General features: G+C 35.4%; 1 protein-coding gene across 4 annotated transcripts in view; it reads right to left on the bottom strand.

Annotated features, from left to right (window-relative positions):
* Positions 1 to 23,692, bottom strand: part of ATM (ATM serine/threonine kinase) — a 111,519-nt gene that overhangs the window by 30,812 nt on the left and 57,015 nt on the right. For all 4 annotated transcript variants that reach the window (XM_036427292.2, XM_045577833.1, XM_045577831.1 and 1 more), the window contains 13 exons: positions 22,651 to 22,815; positions 21,709 to 21,841; positions 20,756 to 20,851; positions 18,699 to 18,870; positions 15,657 to 15,798; positions 14,786 to 14,962; positions 12,995 to 13,172; positions 10,309 to 10,396; positions 6,991 to 7,146; positions 4,697 to 4,784; positions 2,595 to 2,683; positions 2,399 to 2,501; positions 1,063 to 1,211 (listed from right to left, as the gene is read on the bottom strand). In XM_036427292.2, coding sequence (XP_036283185.1) covers positions 1,063 to 1,211; positions 2,399 to 2,501; positions 2,595 to 2,683; positions 4,697 to 4,784; positions 6,991 to 7,146; positions 10,309 to 10,396; positions 12,995 to 13,172; positions 14,786 to 14,962; positions 15,657 to 15,798; positions 18,699 to 18,870; positions 20,756 to 20,851; positions 21,709 to 21,841; positions 22,651 to 22,815 — 1,736 coding nt within the window. The remainder of the gene's footprint in view (positions 1 to 1,062; positions 1,212 to 2,398; positions 2,502 to 2,594; positions 2,684 to 4,696; positions 4,785 to 6,990; positions 7,147 to 10,308; positions 10,397 to 12,994; positions 13,173 to 14,785; positions 14,963 to 15,656; positions 15,799 to 18,698; positions 18,871 to 20,755; positions 20,852 to 21,708; positions 21,842 to 22,650; positions 22,816 to 23,692) is intronic.

The raw sequence follows: 23,692 nt of genomic DNA, 5'->3' as shown, positions 1-23,692 counted from the left end.
TGTTCCATTTGGAAAGGATGGACAATAAATAAGAAAAATATCAGGTAGTGACAAGGGAGATGCAGAGAATTAAAACAGAGTAACAAAACAAAACGACTGTTTAGAATGAGTAGTCAAGAAAGATGTCTCTGAGGTGTAACATTATTAAACTAAAATCTGAATGACAAGAAGCCACACACATGATAATGGGAAAAAGAAGATACATGTAAGGCCTTTCGGTAGAAACAGAATGGCCTGATGAAAAAATAGAAAAGAACTTTATGGCTGAAATAGAGCAGAAATAAAGCACAGTATATGCTGAAATAGAGCTGAAATAAAGCACAGTATATGGTGACTTATAGAAGCAGGCAGGAACAAGCTCACAGATTATAATGTTTTAAAAATATGAAAGTATATCTCTAATTTTATAGTAATGTAGTAATAGTTTCAAATTGGAAAGAAATGCCCATTAGTAAAAAATAAAAATAAAAAAATTCTATGAAGTCATTTAAACATAGTTAATATGATTTATTTTTTTTGTTATTTACTTCATCAAGAGACTTTTTAACATAGATACAAAATTGTTTATTAGGTATTTGGTTTTTCATTCAGAAAATGAGGTGATCCTACAAATACTATCGTTCTGGGTTAGTAATTTAGCAGTGTTTTTTATAAAAATGTATTTCATAAATAAAAGTAGACAGTCTTTGTATACCATCCAGTCAATAAAAGTGCTATCTGATCAACTAAAATGTTTGCAGCAGGGATTGGGGAGGGAAATGGATATAAATTTCTTTGGATTTATAAGTGAGAAGATTCTCATGAGAAAATACTTTTTATATTCCTATATTCAAATATACTTGGGGGTGGGGATAAAGTTACCCTAATGGAAGAGAGTGAAATTCAAGTCTAGGTACATCAACTGCTATTGCTATCTTATTTAAGCATGTAGGCATATCTTCAGCTTGCAAGATCTCATAAACATAAAAACAGAAATCCTGTTATATTCATAGAGCAATAGTTTAAAAGTGTATTGTTTATAAATAGAAAAATGATTATTTAAAATGTCAGCGTTCTTCTTACTTAACAGAAATGCAGTGGTCCCATTGCATATTCCTCCATGCTGCTTGGTAATGGAGTTCCTGTAGTTCAGCACACCACTCTTTATTGTCATCATCTAATCCTTTTAAGTAGACAGAAAGAATATGACAAAGTCCCAAATTCTGCAAGGCCTGAACAAGAGTTAAAAAATAAATAAAAGTAAGTAATCAATGATAACAGAAAACTAGAAAAATAAACTATAACAATCAAACATGCAAAATAACTTTTAAAAAAGTTTAGCAGTGCACAATATTTCATTTAAAATTCCGAAGTAACGAAGTAAATGTTCCCCTCAAAACACAAAGATAGAGCTCAAAGGACTCTAATATTTAATGGAAGAATGGTTAAGGAATAGTAACCAGTAACAGAAATGGTATCTTCTGGAACCAGCTCTAATGCAAACTATTAGAAATAGTTCACATGAGATTATCCAAGTGGATTTAATTCACTACCTAGCACTTTGTACCCCAAGCATGTCAAACTCGCAGCCCACAGGCCGATGCGGCACACAAATATTTTTGCGGTCCATCCAATATAACGGTATGCAAGAAATGTTTTAATAAAAAGTTTTGTAACTTAATTTTTACAATATCCTGTTATGCATAATTATTAATAACGACCTACAATGTGGGCTAATGACTGATTACTGTAATCGTGTTGCATTAATTTTCCTTACATGCCTTACACACAGGTGCACCATTTCTCTCCACTAATCCTAACAGTGAATATTTTAGCAGCCAATTGCCACGTCATTAGTCTTGTTCTGACTTGTTTGGTGTGTGCAACAGGAAATATTTTGATTTTGGAGAATAAGAAAAATAGGTTTATTTGAGTAATGCTTATTAATTTGTGCATTATAAGTTAATGTTGAAGAAAAAATATTAATTTATTAAAATGTTCTATTTTTATGTTAATGATTATTCATTTATTTCAGTTCTTTGTATTCAGCATGTCTCTATCGAAATAAACCTATGTTTCTATGAAAATTGAAGCTTTATGTTTTTTGTGGCCCACATAAACTTAAATCTTGTTTATTTGGCCCGTGTTAGTCTTTGAGTTTGACGTTTGCTGTACACAGTCAAGAAATATCTTCTACTATTAGTTAACAAGATTATCATTAACACTATCTCTTAGGTCAGTGACCTGTCTTATTTACCTGTGCATCCCTCTGACTTTTTAGCCCAATGGCTGAAAAAACACATAATTCAGTCCTACAGCTAGAATTTATAGGGCTACATAAATATTCCACTGACACTGAAATCATCTCAGCACTACACTTTTAGCGCTTTACTAAAGCAGGAAAATAAAAAAAAAATACCTGAATGATTCCCGCCTGGCGGGTTGGCGAAGTGATTGCTGTCTCAAGGTCATATGTTACTAGGGCTTTCTCCCACATCGCTTCATGTTCATATGTTCGTAGTCTATAAAGATTTTAAAATACTTTTAGTTCTACATGTATGTAGCTCCTTTACGAACAGAATCACAATACCATTACCTAGATAAATGCAATGTACCTCGTAAGGGGTTGTAGCATTTTCCCTCCGCCACAGCCATACAGACTGTCTGGCTCCCCTATACTTCTGTAGATTTCTACGAGCAGATCCTAAAAACATGGAAACAACAAAAAATGAAGAGGAAAACTATCACTTTATGAACTTAGCAAATTGGAAGTTTACCAACATGTAAATCTAACTATAAAAGCTATTTGTTTTAAAGTAAAATATATTAAAATATATACTAAAGATTTACATTAGGAACACAAAAAGTTCCCAGATAACCGAATGACAATGTAATTAATACCTGAGAAGAGTTGCTCACAATTTAATGAATTAGGTAAGAAATTAATCCCAACTGACTAGGCTTTTAAAACATGCAAAAATAATCATTAAAAACACACACCAAGTAATCCTGTCAATAGCTAAAACTGCAGATGGGAAAATTATGAAGCAAAGTCTGATTCTTAAAAATTGAATTTAGTAAAAAACACACAAAAAATTCTAATTTGCACTGTTATAATTGGCAAAATGTGATATGGATAAAGAAATGGTTTGATGACTTAAATCTCTGCTGTAAAATTTACATAGGAAAAAGATAATTCTTTTAAAATCATCTCAATAAAATAAAAATTGAAAAAGAAGAAACTGTATTGCATAGAAAATCAATAAAGCAATTTAACTGCCTAAAAGGTGTTTGCTTTGAAGAATATTTTTTAAAGTATATTTTATTGACTTTTTACAGAGAGGAAAGGAGAGGGATAGAGAGCTAGAAACATCTATTAGCTGCCTCCTGCACATCCCCATAGGGGATGTGCCCGCAACCAAGGTACATGCCCTTGACCGGAATCGAACTTGGGACCCTTCAGTCTGCAGGCCGACGCTCTATCTACTGAGCCAAACCCGTTTCGGCTGAAGGATATTTCTTAAATAAAAATTCATTGATATTGGCATCATTGTGTAATTGTAATTAAATTGTTTCTATTCATAAACATTAAATCAAGTCTCAGTGTTAAAACATTTAGTATTTAAGCCTAGCACAGTACCTAATACACAGATAATATTCCAAAAACTAAGTAAAAGAGGATAAGAGTATAAAGAAGCAAATAGGGAAGGAGAAAATTTAGGAGAATGGAATTTCAAACAGGTAGAACATATTTCAAGCAAGGCATGGTTGATGGTGCCAAGTGTTAATGAAATGTTACGAAACATGTTGAATGAAAGGTGACCAGCAGACTTAGTAACAAGAAGTTTACAGGTGCCATTAGCAAGTGCTATTCAGTGGAGGGAGTGGAAGGAGAGGAAATAGAGACACCAACTATTGAGAACTTTTTCACAAAGGTTTGCTGTGAAGGGATGGGAGGAAAAAAGGGTCACACACACACAACACACACACACACACTCACACACGGACTAGGAAAATGATTTTAATAAGAAAGGTTTGATATGTTGAGAGAGGGCACAGGACAATAAACATTATTTTTCTGAAAGAGTTGTTGAAAAACAAAGCACAGGAAGAAGGATTAGTCTGCGGACAGGAGGAGGAGAAACCATTTCTCTATGATGGGAGCAGATGCAGGGAGATGTCTATGATAATAGGTTGTGGTGGGGTCACCCATTATTTCCAGAAGAAGGAGGCAGCCTAAAGCTAAAACAAAAGCAAAGCAGAAAAGATCAGAGAAATTGAAATTCTCATTTTAGAGGAACAAGTTGACCTCAGACGTTCAATATGATTAGGCCAATTTAAGAGTAGGTATTAAGAAATGTATTGAAGGCCTGAGATGTAACATACAATAAATAAGTAAAGCAATAAATATGTAATTATAAATGTTAAATACTATAAGGAAAATGGTATCATTCTATGATATAGGTATTTTACATCAATCTTTCCAATAAAGGAACTCAAGGTTGGAAAGGTTAAGTAATAGGTGCAAGATTATACAATTCAGTTGTAGAGTCAGGATTAGAACTCAAATTTTCTACTCGAAGCTTTAAGCCATGAGTTTATGTACATGACAGTCCAAACTTTAGCTTGAAAATCAAATTATATCTATACAGTCTCTATAACAATAATATGAAGTATAAAATAAATATTATCACAAATAGTAGGCTTATATATTTACCTGTAAACTTATTCCAGTTTCTTCTTTACTTTTTTCACTCAAGCTAGAAATGGTTGTGCTTTGGCTTCCCTCTTCAAATCCAAGATTTCTGTTTGTCACAAAACACTTATTTTAACGAGATGCATGTGAATGCACAGACTATAGACTTTGATGGAAAAACTAATAATGGTCACAAATAAAACATAGTAAACCATTTATATTTTAAAACATAATACCACTAAGGCCTAGAATGAAAAACAAATTTGTGAATATTAATTTTTCAATGAGAATTATATTTTAACGACAATGTTATGTATGGGAAGGCTACATGCCAAAAATGCTTACTTATATAAACAGGCCTGTTTAAAAACAGAGTAGCTGCCACCCAATTCAGTTCCCAACTATTCTGCCAGTAGTTTTATCTAAAGTTCAACCTCATTAATAATTATAAGCACACAAATTAAGATCACACTAAAACACCACTTAAACCTGACAAATGGGCAAAAATAAGGACGTCTGATAATATTGTGTTGAGAAACCTACATCTAAGATTATAAACCTAACAAGTAGTAATAAGGATTAGAACTCAGATTTGTCTGCTCTTAGGCCTAAGCTTTAAACCATGCATTTATACATGATATTCAGTCCTATAAGTAATTTCAATTCTAAAATCATGCTACCTACACAGTGCCTATAAAATACTATCATATGTTGCTGAAACCGGTTTGGCTCAGTGGATAGAGCATCGGTCTGCGGACTGAAAGGTCCCAAGTTCGATTCCGGTCAAGGACATGCACCTTGGTTGAGGGCACATCCCCAGTAGGGAGTGTGCAGGAGGCAGCTGGTCGATGTTTCTCTCTCATTGATGTTTCTAGCTCTCTATTCCTCTCCCTTCCTCTCTGTAAAAAATCAATAAAATATATTTTTTTTAAAAATACTATCATATGTGACAGCACCTCTATTATTTACCTATAAACTTATTCCAGTTTCTTCTTTACTTTTTCCACCCAAACTACAAATAGTTGTACTTTAGCTCCTTTCTTCAAATGTAAGGCTCCCCTATTTATCCACTTCTCCTCACAAACCACATTCATTTCTGAGAAGCATGCAAATTGGCATAACCACTTGAAAAAACAACATGGCACTATTTTATAAGGTTGAAAATTTACATAACCTACAACCTAGTAATTCTACACTTAGATATCTCTCAGTGACAGGGGAATGGGTAAATTAACTGTAGCATATTCTCCCACTGGTACTCTATAGGCAGTGACAAATTGATTAACTATAGCAACACACATCATAAACAAATCTTACAAAAATATTACATGAAAAAACAAGCTGTAGAAAAGTACACATCATTTCTTATAGAGCTCAAAAATAAGGAAAACTGCAGTATATTTATGAATTCATACTTAACAATATCATCTAAGCGAATGATAAACACAAGACAGAAGAAAACATTTGCATCTGTGGGGAGCACAGAGGGATGGGGCAGAGACCACTGATTAATATAAAGGGTCTGACAACATTCTATTTTGCTTTATAACCCTTATATACATAGATACTGCATATATTTCCTTATTGGCAAGTCATACAGGAAAAAAATCAGTTTTTAGAGAAGAAATTTGGAAAGTAGAAAAGATTTTAGAGAGTATGACTCTAGTCTACGGCTGTCATTGATCCAGGCACACGGTGTTGCCAGGACTTCTGTCAGAAACATTAAAATGACTGAGGATGTGAACTAATAATACCTATTGTCTAAAACCTGTTTGAAAACGTTTTGACTTCTAAAAAAAATATGGATACTAAACATTGCAATCTTTTATTTTCTCAGGAGCAAGTTACAAGCAAGTAAAACTTCATATGTATTTTTGGAATAGCTAGTATGGAGGCATTTTGATATTAAATAACAAATAGAAAATTTAAGAGAACAACTCACTTCTTGGACTTGACAGTGTTTGTAAACTGTTGATTTGTTTTTTGCTCATAGTTACGCTTTCCCTGATCACTTTAAATTTACAAAGTCTCAGTTCACCTGAGCTACTGAACGAAATTGGAAATCCCTAGATTTTACACACCTCATTCATATCTCTGTTTGCCCTCCCTTTCCAGCAGGCATCAGGAGAAAAAAAAAAAAAAATCAAAATCACACTGTAAAAGCACACAGCAAGCACTATTTATCTGTCAAGTACATTTTCCTAAAGTTAACCAAAATAAAATTGAGGCACTCCTGCTTGATAGACAATTTTTCAAAAAGTTGCCACATTCTATATAATCAGCCACCCTCAAATTAAAGATGCAAATTCCATTACCTTTTCTCTTGATCCTCCATGTTTTTCTTATCTGCGTAGATTTCTGCATAGAGTAACGCTGTAAAGTGAGCAGCACAAGACTGAGCTACCTTGGCAACCTCCAGATAATTGAACTCCAGCCAGAAGGCATCATCAAACACTGTTCCCGAGGAAGATCTAAAGAGAAATTCTAGATGAAGTCATGTCCATTTCTTTAACTTCAATATTAAAAGAGAAGTACACTGATAGAAAACACAATGGAAGCAAGTGCTAGTTTAACCAAGAACCACATTTTCCCAATGTGCAGCCATCTCTTGGTATTTGTGGAGGCTGGTTCCAGGACCCCGGGCAGATACCAAAATTCACAGATGCTCACGTACCTAATATAACATGGTGCAGTATTTGCAGTCCCATATCCTTTAAATCATGTCTAGATTACTAAAATATCTAACACAATGCAAATGTTATATGAACTGTTGCTATACAGTATTGTTTATAGAATAATAACAAGGAAAAAAGGTCTACATATGTTCAGTACAGATGCAGCCATCATGACCTAACTTCATATGACATGACAGCAACAAGGTAACATTTCTTTTTTCCAGTGTTTTTGATCTGCAGCTGGTTGAATACGTGGATATGGAACTTGCAGATGTGAACCCATGTGTATGAAGGACTGAGTGTATCTATAAGCAACTAAAATAACCTCGCTAAGGAGCCCTATGTGTCCGTCTTTGTGGAACAAATACCCTTAGAAAATCTGATGAAAGCTATGGTCGATTGTCCTAAACAAACTTGGGGTTCATGCTTCCTGCCCACCAAGGGCTATTTGGACCATAAGCTAAGAATAAGCTACACAGAATAATAACACATAAACCTTTAAATGGTCCATTAAATAAAATATTTATTTCTTTTAAGACACAGTTACATGTCCTTCCTGTTTGCAGTTCATTTCCTCCTTAGTTTTTTTGTCTGAGTTATTTAATAAAAACCTTCCATTGTGGTAACAGTGGGCCAGAACTGGACAGAATCATAGATATTACTTTTTTCTAAACTAACATCATAGAGCTGTGACATGATTAAGAACTCTGGTTTTAGAGTAGGATACAGCTAGGTTCCAATCCAGCTGGACTGCCTACTCCTAACTTTCATCTCTAGCAACTTAACTGCTTAAACCTGTTTCCTCATTTGTAAAACCTGGGAACAATATAGCTCTCCAAGAATAGTTGCAATGAGTAAATAATGCTTATAAGGCTAATGATAAAGTGCCTATTATACAGTCAACATTTAATGATAGCTATTCTGAGGAACTTGAAGTTCAGAGATCACAAAACTTCAAAGTATCAGACTTTGAACTCATGTCCCTTACCCTTTAGTCTGTCTCATTCATAATCTCTCAAGGAAACTTCTTTAGTATTATTCAGAATTAAAACTGAATATCAAGAATGTTTATCTTCTCCCAAGGCCTACTACTATCATTCTATTTCATTCTATTTCAATGATAAACCTGGAATTAATGAATCCAAGGTGAAACTGCCTCCCACTACCAAGAAAAGAGATGCTTCCGGCAATAGTTAAAGCTTCTTAAGTGTTTTCTCAGAATACAATCTGCTACATAGCAGTCAGGTGAATCAATAACTTTCTCACTGGAAATGAAGATACTGAAAGGTCCAACACTTCTTTTTCTAAAAAGGGAATAGAATGGTATGAGGAGGATACAGAGGAATTTATCTTATTTTTTGTTAATATTTTCTCCATTGATCTTTAGAGAGAGTGAAAAAGTGGGGGGGAGGGGGAGTGAGAGAGGGAGAGAGGGAGAAGACAAAAAACAAAATGTACATGCGTGTGTGTGTGTGCATGTGTGTGTGTGTGCATGTGTGTGTGTGTGTGTGTGTGTGTGTGTGTGTGGAGGGATGGGTGTGGCAGGGATCAAGCCTGCACCCTGACCAGGAATCAAACCAGAGACCCTTTGGTTCATGTGTCGACATTCCAACCACTGAACTACACCAGCCAGGGCCAGAAGAATTAAATTTTTAAGATATAAATGCATTTAGGTTAAACATTACTTTTCACTTTTCTCCCACATCTTCCTCCCATTCTTAATCAACTATTGCCATAACCACACAAGACATCAATTCCTACCTACTTAAGTTATAGGTCTATTCCATTATTTCTTTAAAGTGCAGGTTAACTCTGGAGCAGCACAGATTAATCAGATGACTAATTCCAGCAATTCCTGTATTCACTGTTAAAAATCTCATGAGAAATAACAGGGAGAAAGATATGGTATTGTAGCCCTGGCCAGGTAGCTCAGTTGGTTAGACTGAGGTCCTAATGTACCAAGGTTACGGGTTCAATCCCCAGTCAGGGCACACACAGGAGACAACCAATGAATAAATGGGTGGAATAACAAATTAATGTTTTTCTCTCTCTCTTTTTCCCTTTCTCTGTCTCTCTGAAGTAAGAAAAAAATTAAAAATTAAAAACAAAAAGATAGTATATTGTAAAACAATTTATCAGAATCAAGAAAATAAACACTGCCAATGCAGAATATTACGGTATAGAACCTCTGATTTTGAGGACCATGATACAAAGTAAAGTGATAAAGATTATGGCTGGGAGGTCTATGGGAGGAGCTAAAGCTTATGAGAGGAGTTCTTATACTCTATGCCATAGCAAGAACCTTACAGGAAGAACTTTATGCTTACAATAAAGCTCGATGGTGGTAACTAGCCCTCCCTTAACTTCCTTTTTCCCTTCTATAAATACCTGTCTACTTGCACCTGTGCAGGGTGTACAAGTGGTTTGCTATGTCTGCATGCAACCCTTCAACCTTACATTTTAAAAAAATAAATCCTTTTTTTTGTGTGTGTGACAAAACACCTAGTAGATACTGTTTTCCCATGGACAAAAGAAACTTACATCTCATAACAAAGGAACATAAAGGAGACTTTTACATAACTGTAGTTACTTTTATGAGTTATAAAAAAGAAAAGTAAAAAGTTAAAAAGTAATGCAACTAGCAGTAACCTGGAAAATAACTTACTCCTTTCCCATCACTTTGTAGATTAAATAAACTGAAGCTTCAAAAAGGATACACGATTTAGCAAAGATAACACTGTCATGACAGTTAGGACTAGAATTCAGAGTTCCTGATACTGATTTAACCAAAGTACTAGCCTAACCATGAATTATTACAACAGGTACAAGCATAACACAAATGAAATACTTATAGCACCTTGCAGCCACATCACTTCAAAATCATGCTAAAATGCAGCCAACAGTAACAAGTTACACTTCCAAATTCCCAAACTTCAAGGAGCAATATTCATCACTTACCTCTCTTGTCTCCTCAGGTAGTCCACGACAGCAAGCATTGTTCTTTGTGACCTTTTATCCAAGCAACACCGGGAAAAGTGCTCTGGCTCTGGCAACAAACAAAAACACCTCCTCTCAGTCCCAGGCGGACTGCTTCAGCACATTCTGGCTTTGGTTGGTGTATCTGTCTCCCTCAACACTAGTGGTTCCACCTTTTTTTTGGCCATGCCGCCTGATACCCTCCCCTGCTTCCATGACATAAATTCTTATTATTCAAAAAGTGAACTCCTATTCATGTGGAGGAAGCCTGAAAAGCCATTAACTTGGTCTAAACAAGCTTCCAAAGAACATGGCATCCATGAAAGAGAAAAATAAAAGAACGAAAGGATAATTTAAGTACCAAGGAAGAAATCACTAAAAAATTGTTTTTTTTTTAAAGTGATATGAAAAAATAGCAGTTTCAAAACATAAAGAATTGAAATGCATAAATATGTCACATTACAAACTGTATATGAAGCCCCTAGAATCATAAGAAATGCAAAATATGCACTGTTAATAACTCATTCTCAAATTGCCCCCCTTAAAAGCCAAACTGCCCCCTCTGAGGCATGTGCCCCATGTTTGGAACCACTGCTCTACCCTATTAAAGGTTCTGTGGGCAGAATCTAGCACAAAATTCTTTCATAATAAATACGAATTAATAAATGGAATTTAATGGCATTCTTTTTTCTTTTAAAAGAAACTATTGTGCTTAATAAAACTGAGAAATTAATTGTAATTTATATTTTATTTCTGAAGGGGATTAATTCATTGATTCAACAAATATTTATCTAGAATCTTTTATGTACTAGGTACATTATATAACTATGCATAAGACAAAGTCTGACCACCTAGAACCCACTAATTAGCCTGAGAAATTCTTTTTTTTTTTAATATATATATTTCATTGATTTTTTATAGAGAGAAAGGGAGAGGAATAGAGAGTTTGAAACATCGCTGAGAGAGAAATCCATCAGCTGCCTTCTGCACACCCCCTACTGGGGATCTGCCTGCAACCAAGGTATATGCCCTTGACTGGAATTGAACCTGGGACCTTTCAGTCCGAAGGCCAATGCTCTATCCACTGAGCTAAACCAGTTAGGGCACCTGAGAGATTCTTTTTGTTATCATTAATGCTCACCTGAAAATATTTTTCTTTCTTTAAAAAAAATATGTATACATATGTGTGTGTGTATAGACATAGACATAGACACACACACACACACACACACACACACACATTATTTCAGAGAGGAAAGGAGAGGGAGATAGAAATATCAATGATGAGAATCATCAATTGGCTGCCTCCTGCACGCCCCCTACTAGGGATTGAGCCCGAAACCTGGGCTTGTGCCCTCATCAGGAATCAGACCATGAGCTCCTGGTTCATAGGTCGATACTCAACCACTGAGTCACACCAGCAGGGCTAGGGATATTTTTTCCCATAGCCTTTCAGAGAGTGGAAGGGAAGGAGGCAGGAAAAGAGAGAGGGAGAGGGGGAGAGAGAGAGAAAAAAAACACACACACACATTGATGTGAGAGACATCAATTGGCTGCCTCCTGCACGTGCCCAGACCGAACCGGGATTAAATCTGCAACTGAGGTATGTGCCCTTGACTGAGAATCAAACTGGAGACCTTTTGGTGCACGGGTTCATGCTCTGAGAAACACTGCCCTGGACAGAGATTCTTAATACAATAAAAACTACGTATGATAGGAAAAGTTTAGAATACTGTAGAGGAGCATAGAAAGGAAGGTAATCGGGTAATGAGAAAAGTTTCACAGCGAAAGTGAGAGGTGGGCCCTAGCTGGTTTGACTCGGGATAGAGCATCGGACTGGGGCTGAAGGGTCCAGAGTTCGATTCTGGTCAAGGGTACATGCCCAGGTTGTGGCTCGATCCCCAGTTGGGGGTGTGCTGGAGGCAGCTGATGGATGATTCTCTCTCATCATTGATGTTTCTCTCTCTCTCTCTCTCTCTCTCTCTCTCTCTCTCTCTCCCTCCTTCCTCTCTGAAATCAATAAATATATATATGTTTTTAAAAGTAAGATCTGAAAGAAGAGTAAAGGTCCAACAGAAGAGGGAAGGGACAGTGTTCCAGGTGGTAGTGATACTACCTGAGATGGCTGAAACAAGAAAGAACTTAGAGAATTTAGGAAAAGATTTTATAGATTATAGCATTATGGGTAATCTTTTAAACTTATGTTCATTTTTCTATACTTTCCACAATAAAGATAATGTTGTAATAAAAAAGCCTGCTTTTACAAAGATGGTTCAATTAGAGCTTTAATATGAAAATTCCATCCCATGTCCAACACAGTCCTTATAATGCCTAGTGCACATTTGTCTGCTTTATCCAATGCTGGGATATAGGGTGTGTCTTGTTCACATCTGTACTCCCAATGCCAAGCACAGTGCTTGACATATACTGAATGCTCCGTAATTAATTAACAGCCAAAATTTACTGAGGGAATATTACCCATCAAGTGTTATCATAGGCGCTTTACATACATTATCTCATTGAAAACTTGTTACAATTGTTACTCTATTCTATAGATGAAGAAATAGATGTTTAGAGATTATGGAATCAAAGCCACTTGATGAGATTCAATCTGTCTTTCTCTAGAACCGAGACCGTAACACGTAAATGTGAGAGTTTTACAGAATACCTGAATCCAAACTTGCAGGGGTCAGGGATCGGCTCGTTTGTGAGGAGTGTCTGAAACAGTTAGTGAAAAATCCCTGAATGTGCACAGAAAGCAGATTTCTCCATGATTCATTTGTATCTTGAAGTAAAACATCATGAATCAAGTATGGAAGCACGGTCTGACAAAAGTCAGCTTTCACCTAGAATACCCAAACACATCCAGTCAATAGGTTAAGTAAAAATAACATATTACAATTTCTTTCTATGTTACTGGCATATAAGCTTTAAATAAAATGATAGATGAATAAGCCATAACCTCAACATACTGCTAGAAAACATGTGTACAAGACAGTGTTTTTTAAGAAAAAAAATTCCAACTAACCTAGAATATCTATATAAAACATGTATGGTTAGTTACAATGTTAATTATTCATTTCCAGCCTAGACCATTTGCATATAATGAAACAGAATATTGCTTACAAATAAAATTATGTCACTGCTGTAAGTAAAATTTCATCGTTGAAAAGTGTTACTAATAACAGAAAGTTCTCTAATTTGAAGGAAAAATGGAGATCAATGTTTATGAGAAAAGTTGAAAATCTGATTTTTGCACATTTTCTACACTCAGTGAAGAGCTACAACAACGTTAAAATGTTAATTTTTTTTTTTAATAAACCCCAATTTCTGGGTATAAAAGTTGGGTACTTATTTTTGGTATACTCCAGTATAGAAAAGTGCTTTAATATGTCTGGTATATTAAAACAGTACTCAACTTCATTTTTGCAAAGATACCATCTTCTTCTATTCATCACATGCCACACACATAAGACACGTGGCAGATGAACAAACTCCTTGATAAACTCAAGTCAAAATGCCAGTTTTGGAAACAGAATTTAAGGAACCAGGAATTGAAGTATACATAAATGAGTACTTGGAGCATTTTATCTTCTGGCCAAAGTTAGAATTTTATAAAAATCTTAGATTTACTGACGAGAAGTGAGCTGCGTGTGGGTACAGGAACTCACTCTGCTGACTGGTATGAGTGCAGTGCAGTACTGCAGACGGTGTGATGATTTATTAACTGTAAGAAACAAGGACTGCTTTTTAAACTGCTTTCACCAAAATATTCACTTCTCTATCAGTTATTTGTGATTAGTGGATGTTTGCCCTGGCCAGAGTTTATTTTCACATTTCTGTTGCATATTGGCTGGCAGAACTATAAATTAGATAGCTGTTAAAAGCCCTAGAGCACCATTATAGTGCTGTTTTGATAAAAGCATATAACAAACTTTCGTTTGATTTGGTTCGTACCTGTACTCTTGAAATAAATTGTAGAGTACCTTCAAAAATAAAAATTCAGTGCTAACTGCTATCTGCTCCCTTTTTCTCATTCGAGAAAGCACCTCAGAGAAAAGTAAATGACAATGACCTTAATAGGAGTAAACAAACAAAAAAGGAGCAGATTTTGGTTAATATAAATATTTAGTCATCAGGATTTTAACTATCATTAGCAACAAAGAACTTGAGGCACCCTTAGAACTCATCCAGAATGTATACCTCACAGCTGAAACCTACTGTAGAGAGTTGTGGCTAAATAAAGACAATCCTGTCAGATGGGCTCGCAGCAGCTAAGTGTGGGTGATGCTGCCTGACGAGGATGTGCTGTTCCACGGCCCTCTTTTTAGAGATATTTATTATGGGCCACAAACATGTCAGTGCAATAGGACAAGCCAAGAAAGCTATTAAGAGAAAAAGGCAAATGAAACAAAGCCAAGTTAGAAAGGAATGAACTCAAAACAAGGAGTCTTTTTACCTCACACAGTGGCTTTAGTAACTGAAGAATTTCACTTTTTATGCTTCCACTATCCAAAAATGCACAAGTCAGTGTCTTTATCCAAGCATCGTGATTTTCATTTTGAGGAATCCACAAGCTGGTATCATCCAAACCCACTAAAGGGTTTTCTTTGTCAATTTGAGGTACTTCTAAAAACTAGAAAGAAAATGATCAGAAAATATATATAAGGTGATCAGAAATACATTGGAAAACAAATATCTAAATACTAGAGGCCCGGTGCACGAAATTCGTGCAGGGGATGGGGGTGGTGTCCCTCAGCCCAGCTTGCAATCTCTCCAATATGGGACCCCTCGAGGGATGTCCGATTGCCTGTTTAGGCCCAACCCCAGTGGGATCGGGTATAAATGGGCAGTCAGACATCCCTCTCACAATCCAGGACTGCTGGCTCCCAACTGCTAATTTGATAATTCATCTTGTATTTCACTAGAGAACTGTATTACTTAAAACTTGCTACAGAAATAAATACTTGGTTGTTGATTTCAACAGCTAATAACCACACACAGGAACAATGGTTTTTATGAAATCAAAGTTAGGGTTTTTACTCCTAAGAAAAAAGGCCTATCACTAAGAACTCTTCCTAATCCCCCAAATCAATCTTCACCTCTCTAGGCTATCTATAGCTCAGTTTTTCCACAATTAAAAATATAAATCCTTTGGATTTGGGAAGTTCACTTGGAATTATTTCTAAAAGAGGTTAAATGTTAGTAAATACCATTTAAACAATTTGATTTTCCTATCCATAGCAAAACAACAACAACAACAACAAAAACAACAACCATTCTATTGATAGAATAGTGGGTACACAGTAAAAATTTATTATCTGAAAGACCTTTTTTCTCGATGTTCTGAAAGGATGAAGATAGATCAGCATGGGATCAGTGGTTGTCTTGTAAATCTCCCAGAAACTATGGCCAGTCTTTGTGGCTAAAATATTTTTCAAACAGGTAACAGTAGCTGATCGTACTTTGACACTGAAAAACAGATATAATTCAAAAGCCTAAAAAATATATCAACTATTAAGCTTGATAAATGTTAAACAACCTTCAATGAAAATAACCGAAATATAAAATTTATATCATTAGGACAATTCTACACTTATTGGTAAATTTTACACCTATAAAATTATATTACATCACAGCCAAAATTGCCAAAGAATTTTTAATATTCTTTCAGTAAACTTGTATTCTCTTCAATAAAGTTTGTAATATGAATACTAAATATAAAAGGACTCATAAAAATAAATAAAATAACACCAACTAATAAAAATGAGCAATAAGAATGACAATAGTAATTCACCTGAGAAAACAATATTTTGATAATATTTTCTCTAAGAAATACAAATAATTTAAGATAAGGCAGAATGCTATTTCCTTCCAAATGATAAAATTATTATCTAGGACCATTTTAAACAAACGGTAAATACACACTTATTCTGACCAGAAGCTAGCTGAGAATCATTAGTTAACGCCTCTAAAACCTCTAGTAAAACAGTGAAGGGTCTTCTCTTTTGAAAAAAAAAAAAAAGGAAAGGAAAAGGAGGGCTGCAATGCAAGTACACTGAAAATGTAACAGCTGACAAAAAAGCCTAATAGTGTAACGGCCTAATTCCTTTTAGGTTTCTCAATTTAAGACAAAAGCATAAATAATAGCCTTGAAATGAACCTTTACTGCTCTCTGTTTCCCTACATCAGCAAGTAGGGAAGTCCTGCTGGCTCTATGTTAAAAGCATACCCTGGCTCCATCCATTTCCCAGCTCATCTCCACTTCTGCCAACCTAATCCAAGTCACCATCATTTGTTCTCTTGACTACTGAAAGTTTCAAAATAGGGCTTCCTATCACAATCCATTCGCCATATAAAAGTCAGAGTAAAAATGTAAGCAGCATCATGACAGTACTTTGCTTATATAACTACATGGCTTTGCATATTTCAAATAAAATCTAAATTTCTTATCAAAATTAGTTCTATCTTTCTAATTTCATTTCATGCCACCTTCTTCCACACCAGGTTTTTTTCTGTTTCTCAAACACACCAAGCTTATTCCCACTCTAGGTATTCCCCATCTGGAATGTGTTAGCTCTAATCACCTCACAGCTGATTCCTGATCATTCATATCAGCAAATGACATTTCCTGAGCAAAGCCTTCCATGACCTGCTATTCTGGGAATTCCTTGGTCAGCATCCCCTCTGTAGAACTGAGGGTCCATAAATATGTAATGATATTTTCCCTATTACAAAAAGATAAGGCCCTGGCCGGTGTGGCTCAGTTGGTTGAGTGTCATCCCATGCACTTTTTTGATTCCCAGTCAGGGCTCATACCCAATTTCAGTTTTAAACCCTAGTGGGATTGCATATGAGAGGCAACTGACTGATATCTCTATCTCTCTCTCTCCCTCCCTCCCCCTCCCTCCCTCCCTCCCTCTCTCTCTCTCTCTCTCTCTCTCTCTCTCTCTCTCTCTCTTTCCCTTTCCTTTCTCTCTAAAAATAAAGACATATTTTTTTAAAAAGAAAGATAAGAACAACAAATTATACCTCTTTCCTAGATCTCTCAAGTTTAAGTCAAACCAATATTTATAAACACCTTTTCTGAAGAAGCCAATTGCAAATTACTGTGTTACAAATCAAACACTTAATGCCTGCAGTTTTTCTGTGGAAAATTTCTACAATCATTTATTCCCCAAGAAAAGGAGGGGGAGAGTTTGGAAGGAAACAGATGCAAAATACCTACTGACCTTAGATAGGTGCCCCGGTTGTGGGCTAAAATCCTTTGAATCCACACCCAAAAAATTGTGATGAGGTGCTCAAATATACCAAAATAAACAGATAAGGGGAAAGGGGTGGCAAAGCAAGCAAGCAAAAGTAATCTCATAACCAGCACGCTGAAAAATCCGTTGCAATTTTGTTTTGCAGAGAATAAATGGGTAAAAACCGTTTTATTAGCTTAATAATTTTTGAGTTGTAAAATTTCTGCTCTACAACTTACTATTTTTATTGTTGTTTGTTAATCCTCACTGGAAGATATTTTTTCCATTGATTTTTTTTTTTATAGAGAGTTAAAGAAAGGGGGTAGGGAAGAGAGGGAGAGAGGAAAGAAAAACATCGAAGTGAGAGTTAACCAGGACGGGGAAGCTGCAACCCAGGTATGTGCCCTCGACAGGGAATCAACCCCGAGACCCTTTAGTGCTCCAGTTGACACTCCAACCATTAAGCCGTGCTGGCCGGACTCTACAACTTATTTTTAAAGGGTCTAAATTAGGGGTGTCGAACTCAATCAGAGAAGGGGCCAAAATCTAAAATCCAGCCTAAATCGCGGGCCGAATGGTTTACTGAACAGTCATAAACTGTCATTGTGATGGAAACGCAGAGGAGTGCAGTGATGACAGCGCGGTGCGGGCCACATTGCAAGGCCTGGCGGGACGGATTTGGCCCGCAGGCCTTGTGTTTGACACATGTGGTCTAAATAGTCTAGCTGAGAAGTGACACCTTTGATTTTGACAAAATCCCAATATCCCACTTTGCATTCCCCTATCTTAATGTTCTCTATAGAACCACCTGGCAATTTTCTTATTATCTATTTATCTCATCTACTCTCACCAGAATTCACATGGATCTTGTCTAGTTCACCGTATCAAATACTTGGTACTTAAAAGAGCTTCAGTAATTTCGTGCATTAATAAAAATCCAACAAGTTCATTAAAATACTTGAGATTGAAAGTATGGCAACTTAAAAGAGAAAGCTTTAAAGTTACTGGGACTGTTAATTTCTGTGAAGATAAATTATGTGAATATAAATTAATTTATGTGAAGATAGTACCATTCTCCTTGAATGTCAGATTAAGCAAATGCTATCAGAAATAAAGTATCATACTCACCAATCTTCTACCAGTGTGTTATTCAGGTAGCTCAGCATTACGAGGGTCCACTGAAGTTCTTTATCTTCAAATAGCTCAAGGGCCTTAGTATATGGTGTATCTTTACTAAGGTGTATAGCTATCATAGAAAAGTTTACAGGACCCACTTCTCCCAAGCAGCTCCCAACAGCCTCTATACACAGAAATTACATTTCAGTAGAGTTATAGCTAAGAGATCATACAAACAACAAAAATTTATTGAGTTCTAAAATATGCTATTCTGCCATTCTTCAAGAGTTCAGTGTTTATCAAAGCAACAAAGTATTATATCACTTCCCTTGCATATCATCCAGGTGGGCAATAATTTCTCCTACAGAATTATATCCAAGAAATAGGCTAGTAACAGAATATAGATATCATGGATGAAAGTTTAAACATAGCTACTGCACGCTTTAAAAAGTTTAAAAAATTTTGATATTAAATATCAAAGTTCACTAACCTTAAATACTCAGTTCACTAAAAACACACATACACAAATGCGTGCATGCGCACACACATAATTCATTTTTCACATTGTATTATCACTACCCAGATAAAGATAGAACATTTTCTGCATACCAGAAGACTATCATCTCATTGCTCCTTGCTAGTCATGGTGGAATTTATTAAAATATGTTCACAAATTCTCTGAAAGTCCTCCTTTCAAAAGGCAAAGTCTAATTTGAGTGTTGGGCTGTGCTTAAGGACTGACTTCTAATAAAGAGAATGTGTACAAGTCTTCCATCTCCTTGACTTAAGTTTATCTGCATATATTTAATTCTTAGACACTATTACAAATAAAATTATAAATGAAATAGAATTTCCTTTTTAGATTGTTCACTGCTGATGTACATAAACACTACTAAATTTTGTGTGTTGCCCTTATATACTAGAACTTTGCTAAATTCATTTATCAGCTCTATTTTAGTAGCTTTCTTGTAGATTCTCTGGGATCACATGCAGATATGATGTCATCTGTGAAGAGACATCGTTTTTACTTCTTCCTTTCCAACTTGAATAATTTTTATCTCTTTTTCTTATCCAATTGCTCTGGCTATAGCAGTGGTAAAAGTGGGCAACCTTGTCTCGTTCCTGATTTGAGGGAGAAAACGATCAATCTCTTACATTAAGTATGATGTTAGTCATGGGTACAAAGATTTTATGCTACACAGGAAAAAGCCACTTATGGTTCTTGCAGTAAATGAGATTTATCCCCAGAGTCAGTACTACTGTGGACAAAGGGGTAAATTCTTTGGTTAAAGAAAACTTCTAGGATGCTGATAGGTTCTGTTTCTCAGTCTGGGTGCTAAATGCACAGGTGTGTGTTCTGCTTGTAAAAATTCTTCAAGTTTATGCTTATGATCTGTACAATTAAACATTTATCAAAAAAGTTAAGTACCCTAGATATTAGGCTCCCAATGAGAAGTTAAAAAATACTCCATTGAAAGATAGTAAGATGTTTGAAACAGCTATTACTCCTCCCACTTTTCTTATTGGAAGCAATGTCGCCATGAGAACTTCAAGCTGGCTTTAATGTGAATTTTCCCTCCTGTGAGCACCAAACCAAAACAGCTACACTCTAGGCATGATATTGGCTATTTATCCTACATCAGGTTTCCTCCAAATGGTTTTAATATTTGACTTTGATCCAGCACTCCAAATCCTCATTCTTATTTCAGTTATATAAAAAGATATTATATATCAGTCATTTATAATATACATCAATTTATCTTCAACTTCACTACAAATAGGTATATCTGACTTTCCTAAATATTTACAAAACATTTTCAAATTCACAGTTATAAATGTGTAAATAACTATCTTTTACTTTATGCATAAAGTAAAAAGTAAATGAATGTCTAAGGAAGAAAATATCAAAGGAGGGAAACTTAGGGACACTTGAGGTGAACAGAAATATTACTTAGCTAGCATCTTACTTTTCCTCAATACCCTAAGTGATAAATTTTTACTGATTTTGAAAATTATAAAGATGACTACTCAAAAAGCAAAAAACACAGTCATTCAGCTAAATGGTTTACCTAAAACTTCTCTTTCACCAGTGTGATTTAATGCCAGCTTAGATAACTGTAACAAGTTGACAACCAGTTTCACCATTATGCCATCTTGTGGGTTACCTAGAAGCAGTTTTGAAAAACAAACAAACAACAAAACTATAATGGAATATAGTTTTTTTAATTATGATATTAAATTTTATATATTTAAATTATCTGACTAGAAAACTTTAACAAAGTATTTTGAAAAGGTTTTAAATCATGAGCACTTCAAAAAATATTAAGTGATAACCAAACTATTCTCTGACCACAATGCTTTGAAATTAGAAATCAACTGCAAAAATGAAGTGGGAAAAAATACAAATATGTGGAGGTTAAAAAACATGCTACTTAAAAACTGACTGGGTCAAAGAAGAAATAAAATGCGAAATCAAAAGATAAAGAAAGACAAATGAGAATGACAACATGATAATATAAAATTTTGGGGTACTGCAAATGTGGTAATAAGAGGAAAGTTTATATCATTACAGGCCAATATCAAGAAACAAGAAAAATCCCAAGTAAACAACCTAACATTGTATATTAAAGAACTAGAAGAATAAGAAGAAAAGCAGCCCAAAGTAAGCAGAAGACAGGAAATAATAAAATAGAGAGCTAAAGGACTATTCAAAAAAATTAATGCACAGAGCTGGTTCTTTGAAAGATTAAAATATTTGACAAACGTCTGGCTATCCTCATTAGAGAAAAGATAAAAGGACTTAGACTTTCACCACACACGCAGCCTCCTGGTGACCAGTCTTTGGTTGCTACCACATTAGGGCCACTGGATTTTAATAACATGGATGAGAAATGGTGAAAGTCTAAGTCTGAACTAAATGATAAGAATCTAACTCCATGGCAATTAAAACAACAGTAGGAATTTATAAAAGACTCTTTCAAAAAGGAGTAGATACAAATAACCATGTCATTAAAATTAGTACCCTGAGAGGCTCTCATGAGCTCCATCATCTGATCTTTATGCTGTTCTAGCTGTCTTCGAAGATCCTTCAATCCTTCAAGCCTTGTCAACGGAAGTGCATCATAAACACTTACTGAGAGAAAGTGGTTAATTTCCTAAAAGAAAAAATTTGTTAAAAGTGGAATTGCTTTTGACATGTATAGGTTAGGTCTGTGAAATAAAACTTGGGGGAAAAAATTAGTAAGTGCCTTTTATAGATACTGACTCATCTCACTATTACTACCAAACAAGTTAGAAGTAAATTATTTCCTCTATTTCAAATCCTACAAAGTTTTAATTTAAATTCTAATAGGTTCCCTCAAGATATAATAGTTAGATTGCAAGATTATAGCATACTCAGTTGGAAAAGAAAGCTTAAATTTCTATTCACTTAGTACTGAAACTAGTTTTAGATCTTAATATATTTACCTATATTTTCATATTGATATATAGCAAAATATAGAGCAACATTTTAAAATTATAATAAGGTTTATGAGGAAAATATATTTGGACATACTTTAGAAGTTTATAAAGATTAAGAACTAAAATTTGAAAAACTCTTTAAAAAGTTAATATCTTGAATGAAACATTAAATTGTCCCTCAAAGAATCAGATAGTAATTTTGAGATATTAATGGAGCTTTGAGATATTTATGCATATGAAAATCAAGTATATGTTATACCATATCTCTTCAACATTTAAATTAAATGTTTACCAAAAAACTTTGATATTTGTATTTTCATTGCAATGCAAGAGGATATATTAAGATTCAGGTTTTTATATTAGAGGTTTGTTCTCATGTTATATTTTTATTATAATTTTTTTAAAACATTGTTTTTCACATTTAAAGCATTGTAGGTTTTCAAAAGGTACTACTGTCTATCCTTTCTAATATAAAATAGTAAGATAGTGGAATAATTATTACCTCCAAGAGTGAAAAGGGTCCTCTACTATATTTGATTTTCTGTTGAGTAATACGCAAATCCTTAAAGACGACATGGTCGGGGAAAGGATCTAAAAGTTTAATCGTCATATAGAGGTTTTCATTGTCCTTGTTATCTATCACTAAGTATTTCAACAAATCCAATACCTAAACAGAATTTAAAAAGAAAAAATGAACAAGAACAAATGACTTAATTATATTTTAAAGTAAAATAACTAAACCCATTGTAATAAATAACAAATTTGCTAACCTAATTCAAATAAAATATTCTAATTACTTCTAAGGAACCCAGCTATTTCCATACTTTCAAATAAATCAACAAACCGTTAAAGTGCTTTCAAATAATTCATTAAAGTATTTCTATAGGATGGGCCCTGAGTTATAAAAATGCCAATATTACAGAAACATCTACACTAATAAAAGAGAAAGATGCAAATTGGCCATCACTTTGTGACACCCACTAGCCAATCAGGAGTATGCAAATTAACCTGACAAAGATGGTGGTTAATTTGCATATGCAGGTGCCAAGCGGTGGGGGGTAAGAGGTGGCCTCTTGGCAGGCTGCTCTGAGCCTGTAGGCCCACAGTGGCCAAGGTTCTGGAACGACCCTCGGCTACTCTGGGCCTATGCTCACAGGTGCAGAGAGCCCAGGGGTTGGGCGGGAACGTCCCCTGCAGGGAGTGAGCAGACAACAGGGCCCCCTACCCTGCTAGCCCCTACCCATGGCAGCAAGGGGCAAGCAGTCCCCCACAGTGAGTGAACAGACAACAGGGCCCCCACAGAGAGCAGACACTAGGGCCTGCAGTGGCATCAAGCAGGCAGGTCCGCAGAGAGCAGAGAACCACAGGGAGCAGGCCTAAGCCATTAGTAGGACATCCCCTGAGGGCTCCTAGATTGGAGAGGGTGCAGGTAGGACTGAGGGACTCACCCCCCCCCCATTGCGTGAATTTTGTGCACCAGGCCCCTAGTTTTATATAAGTAACTAGAGGCCCAGTGCATGAAACTCATGCACCTGGGGGGGGGG

This window comes from Pipistrellus kuhlii, unplaced genomic scaffold (genome assembly GCF_014108245.1).
Source record: "Pipistrellus kuhlii isolate mPipKuh1 unplaced genomic scaffold, mPipKuh1.p scaffold_m20_p_9, whole genome shotgun sequence".
Classification (NCBI taxonomy): Eukaryota; Metazoa; Chordata; class Mammalia; order Chiroptera; family Vespertilionidae; genus Pipistrellus; species Pipistrellus kuhlii.
This window is presented reverse-complemented; position numbering and strand designations above follow the sequence as displayed.